Here is a 5,073-nt window from a genome sequence, read left to right as displayed (position 1 = left end):
GCTGGATCTCCTGTGACTCAGACATGAAAACCACTTCCCCCAAGGGAGGAAGGAGGCAACACCCAGGGAACTTGAGGGCTGCAGGTAACTCCGTGCAGAGTCCAGAGCAAGCAGGAAGAAGCCGCTGGCTGATCACCGCCAGCCCAAAGCCACCCTGCGGTTCTTGAACTGGACCTGTCATTCACGTCCCACCTTCCAAAAACCTTAGTTTCTCCCCACCTCCAGGAGATTCAGCCAAGACTTCACGAGATGCTAGGGTCTCTGGCATCTGCAGCAGCCTCTTGGCTGGTTCTGATCCCCACCTCTCCCCCAAGACCCCGTCTCAGGAGATGCTGATAGCCACAGTTGCAAATGCCCTGCCCTCTCCTCCTGAGCACATGCCCACTCATCAGGCTGGGTCTTCCTTGGTGGAAGTCACAGCTTTTCACGCCCTGGCCTCACCGCCCAGCTTGCAGGGAGCTCAGAAGGAAGAACTCACCGAGGAAGGAGCAAGCCAGAGAACCCACGCAGCAGAAGTAGCTGCCTCCACTGCTCTCCGCCTTTATGCCCTCTCTCCAGTCCCCAGGAAACCAGGGGAGGGGCAGGGACATGAGGAGGCCCAGGTCGGAGACTCCTGGGACAGGAATGGGAACAAAACCCCTCTGTCAAGCTCGTCTTCCACGTTTCCCAATGGAGGGGGTGGTGCTTACTCAGCCCACCACGGCATACACATCTTCAGTCTTGGAAGCTTTGTTTTCCCAACCAAAACCAGAATTCACAATCTGATAGATCAACAGGGTGGAAGAGGAGAAACGGGGCGGCCCTGGAAAGGAGACCCAAGAGGTGTGAGCCAAACCCAGGGTATCCCCCAGGCCCTAGGCTGCTCTCCACATGGGGCGCTCCCACTCCCACCAAGAACAGAGCAGACACACCTCGAGATGGGAATCAGCGGGGGAAGATGGTTCTTGCCAAGGGCATGGTCAAGGTCAAGGTCATTAGCTGGTATGGCGCCTAAGGTTTTAAAGGGCTTTCAAGTGAATGATTTCTCCTAAACCTCACACATCTTCATGGGAAAGAACTGTCAGAGACCCCTGGAATGGAGGGCTGAGGGTCAGGGATTGGGGAGGGGTTGGGGAAGGGTAGGGCCTAGTGATGAGGTAGAGCTTGTGGACTGGAGGGAGCAGGTTCCAATGCAATAAGGAATTGGGGAGGGGTCGGGGGAATTGCCTGTGTCCCAGGAGACTCAGACATTGTTCTACCACCAACCAGTCCAAGTCTAAGAACAGACCTGAGTTAGGGGCTTAGCACCTAGGCTGCTGCCAGCCCCACCCTAGTCTGCCTGCATCCTCTCCACTAGGGAGGCGACGGGGTGGTTGCCTAGCAACAGGAGTTTCCGAGGTAGAGAGTGATGCAGGAGGAGGCTCAGGGGAGGGCACACCCCTGGATGATAGGCAGACTTGGGCAAGAGAACAGGGAGGAGGAAAACTTTCTCCTGGACCAAAATTCCACCCAAGTCTCTGCAGTCACGCTCTGAAGGAGCATCTGAGTCACCTACCCCACTCTTCTGAAGCTTGAGAAAGGAAAACACAATGTGATGAGAAAAAGGGGGGGAGCTTGAAAGGTCAAGGGGACAAAACCCTCCCTGCCTCTGGACGCGCCCTCTACTCAACTCTTCCTTAAAGGTCCCCATACCACCCAGGCATGGTCTGGAAAGCTAACCTCAGCCTGTACGCTGACGCCACTGGCTTTTAACCTAAGGAGAAGCAACACCATGCCTGATATTTTCCTGGGGGGGAAAAAATCGCGACTTTATGTATCAGGTCTGAAATTTTGTCTCCAAAATGATGGCCACCTCCCACCATCTCCCTCACTCCCACCCCAGCCACTATCCTCTACTCATCCCTTCCGAGGTCCTTTGTTTTTCTCTGAAGGAACATAATTAATAACTAATAACAGATCTCACTCGCCCCAGGGCCTTTGGGGCAGACCCAGGGGGGTGAAGAAGGATGATATTCTCAGGCTGCTGCCAATGGCCTGGTCACCCTCCACATCGCCTCTCTGATCTGACCTTCATCTCCGGGTTTGGAGCCAGGGTGCTGGAAGGCAGTGGCAGGGCATGGCCTGGGCTGTAGATGTCAGGACTGAGCCCTTGTCCACATCTCATGACGGCCTCACTGCTCCCTCCCCGTGACTCAGCCCTTTCCCCCACCTCACCCCCAGGGCACCCAAACTCATTTCCAGACCCCAACCAGGAGCAGATGTAACCTCAGTTAGAGGTCCTGCCAGAAGCGAGGTTGGAGAGGTGGGAGGGACGAATACCTTGGATAAGGTCCCACAGCTGGGGCGGTCCAAGCCTCTGGGGGCCCCTGTACTGCCTCCGGTCCCATCAGAGTCAACTCTGTCTCTCACACACACACACACTCACACAGTCACTTCACATCCTCCCCCACCTTCACTAGTCTCCCAACCACAGAACTGTGACCTACCCCCAGAGCCCCCCATCTCCCTCAGCTTCCACCCCACACTCCACACTCCCAGAATGTCTCAGACCATCAGCCTCGTAGTTTCCAAAAATTTTTATTGACTCGCTCAGCATCGTGCTCACGTCTGGAGGAGCCCCAAGTGAGGCTCTGTGCTCACTGCCTGCAGGGCGGACCCCAGCTGGCAGGCTCCCCACCTGCATCTGGGGAGCCCTCATTTCTTCCGGGGCTGCTTATCGGGGCAGCCCTCGAAGAACTCATTGCACATCATGGCGATACAGGACAGGAAGATGCAGTACTCCTGGAAGTCCACCTCGTTGTCCTTGTTACTGTCCAGGTTGCTCATGAGCTTCTGGAAGGCGGCCTCGTCAGTCCGTTTCTGCAGGGGGAGAGGCTACAGGTAGAAACCGGAAGTCTGGGGACAGAGCCGAGGCTAGACCGGGATTCCACCTGCAGTGGAGCTCAGGCAGGCGCGGCCACTCCTGGGGGACCCAGCTTTGGAACTCCAGCCCTCAGGGCCAAGCTGGTGGGGAGGAGGGTTACCCACGGGTAAGGAAGTGCGCGTACCTGAGTGCAACTGGAAAAGGGGACCACATCTCCCCCCTCCCTGGGTCGTTTCAAGAACCCAATTAGATAATGGTCATGAAAGCAATACATGTATAAATTGCATAAAGTTTGATACAGATGGAGCTAGGATTGCTCAGAGGAAATAGGCGTGTGAGTGTCTTCACATGTAAAAGCCTAATAGAAACTCAAAAAAATGGTTCTTTGCTGCAGTAATGGCAAGAGGTGGACCCCCCCTGGTTCATGGACCTCAGCTTTGCACGCTGACTACCTTGGGAAGTTACTTAGCCCTTAGAGCACAAGTTGCCCTTCTGTTAGGTTGTGCCAAGCCCCTGGCCGACTGCCTGGGTCCCTAACTGTCTGTTCATTCTCAGTACCCTTTCTGCTGAGTGCCAGGAAGTGACAGGTGCTCACCACATTTCCACCCCGGGCACCAAGAGCAAGCGCCAACTTCCCCATCACAGTGATAGGTGCCAGCTGCAGTCACTGCCCTGCAGAAAGACTGGTGCCTCCCAGGGCCCTGTCCCTCCTCTGAGGGGAAGCCCCCACAGAGGGACATACTTCTAGGCAGTAGCCACTCACCCCCAAGAAGCTGGGCATCTCCCGAGTCAACAGGTCCTTTAGCTCCGACTTGTTGAGCTTGAACTTGTCACCCTCCTTGCCCGAGTACTTGTGGAAGGTGGACACCATCACATCCAGGGCTTTTTCCAGAGGACTCGCCATGGTAGCAGTCGGGATCTGGGGTCACAGAGGCATCCTTATCTTTTCCACCCCACCCCAGCTATGCCCCACCCACTCTTATGCCTCAGGAGCACTTGGGGACACTGCTCCCACCACAGAGGGAGCTCGGAAAGGTGGGTCTCAGCTCCTGGCGGGGAGGGCGTGCACCATGGGAAATGCATGCTTCAGGCAGCGAACTCGCACAGGGCCCGCTGCGCAGGCTCTGGCTTTCAGGCAGCAAGCTCCCCTGGTCTCACTCAGTCCCACAGCTCAGCCCTCAGAAGCCCGCCCAGCCCACTCTTCTCCCTCCCAGCGTTGGGCGAGGCTGCTGGAGGCCTGCCCAGGAGCCTGCATGGAAAAAAAGCCGGGGTCTAGCACGGGGAGGGCAGGGTGAGGTGGCAGAGGCAGGGGTGTAGGGGAGGGGTGGGGCTGCCAAGCGCTCTTGGGCTGGGCTGCTGGGTGCTGGGCAGAGGCTGATGGGACGCTACCAGACAAAAGCCCACAGTTGCCTTCTGCCTTTGCTTTGCCTCCCACACCCAAGTGTGCACACACAGGCATGTGCAACCCAGCAAACTCAAGCCAATGTGCACACCCATGGGTTACGCACGCACCAAAACACACTACAGCCACAAAACGTGCTACATAGCTCGAATCCAGCCACCTGCACGCGTCTTTTTGTTTTCTTTCTCTCTTGCACATGCACAGGCGCGCGCACACATGCATCCCACCCCAGAGCCTCCACATCGGAGCCTCGCATCTGGACCCATTTAGTACATCTGGCCCCCACCAGCCTCCCCTTCTCCTGCCCCGAGCCTCAGCCTGATACCCCATGCGTGCCAGTCAGGCGACCACAACTCACCAGGCCAACAGAGAGGAACCGCAGAAGAGAGAGTAGGAGAGACAGGAAGAGCGAGGAAAGCCCAGCGGTCTGACCTATTTATACCCTGTCCAGGCCCTGCCCATGGCAGAGGTTGGGGGGGAGCGGGAGACAGCCCTCCTCCCGGCCTGTGTGATGCGTACCAGGGCCCCCTCCACCAGCCCAGCCTAGAAACGCAGCTCCCTGCCCCTGGCAGCCACAGACCGACAAAGGAAAAGCCCAGTGGTCAAGGGCAGGGGCCTCAGCCCCCCCCAGAGTCCACAGCTCAGCTGAGTCTTAGGGAGCTGGAGGAAGGGGCAGTCTGACAGGGAGCAAGTTGTCCCAGCAGCAAGGAAAGGGGACGCCGGGGTGGTGGGTGGCAGACAGGTGGGCAATTGCCCTGAAGGAGGGGACCCCAAGCTCAGTGCTTGGCACAGCTGATGCTGCCTTCTCCCCTCCCCCAATTGTTCTCTG

At 57.4% G+C, this 5,073-nt stretch overlaps 1 protein-coding gene across 1 annotated transcript; it reads right to left on the bottom strand.

The window, feature by feature from the left end:
* Window positions 1-2,540: 2,540 nt before the first annotated feature.
* Window positions 2,541-4,704, bottom strand: LOC109373489 (protein S100-A4). Its single transcript, XM_019627303.1, has 3 exons — window positions 4,603-4,704; window positions 3,606-3,761; window positions 2,541-2,838 (listed from the first exon to the last, which is right to left on the bottom strand). The coding sequence occupies exons 2-3, from the start codon at window positions 3,744-3,746 to the stop codon at window positions 2,674-2,676; spliced, it is 306 nt and encodes a 101-aa protein (XP_019482848.1). The 5' UTR covers window positions 3,747-3,761; window positions 4,603-4,704; the 3' UTR covers window positions 2,541-2,673.
* Window positions 4,705-5,073: the final 369 nt, after the last annotated feature.

This window comes from Hipposideros armiger, unplaced genomic scaffold, assembly GCF_001890085.2.
Source record: "Hipposideros armiger isolate ML-2016 unplaced genomic scaffold, ASM189008v1 scaffold_729, whole genome shotgun sequence".
Classification (NCBI taxonomy): Eukaryota; Metazoa; Chordata; class Mammalia; order Chiroptera; family Hipposideridae; genus Hipposideros; species Hipposideros armiger.
Note: the sequence above shows the minus strand (reverse complement) of the source record. Positions and strands in the feature narration are given on the sequence as shown.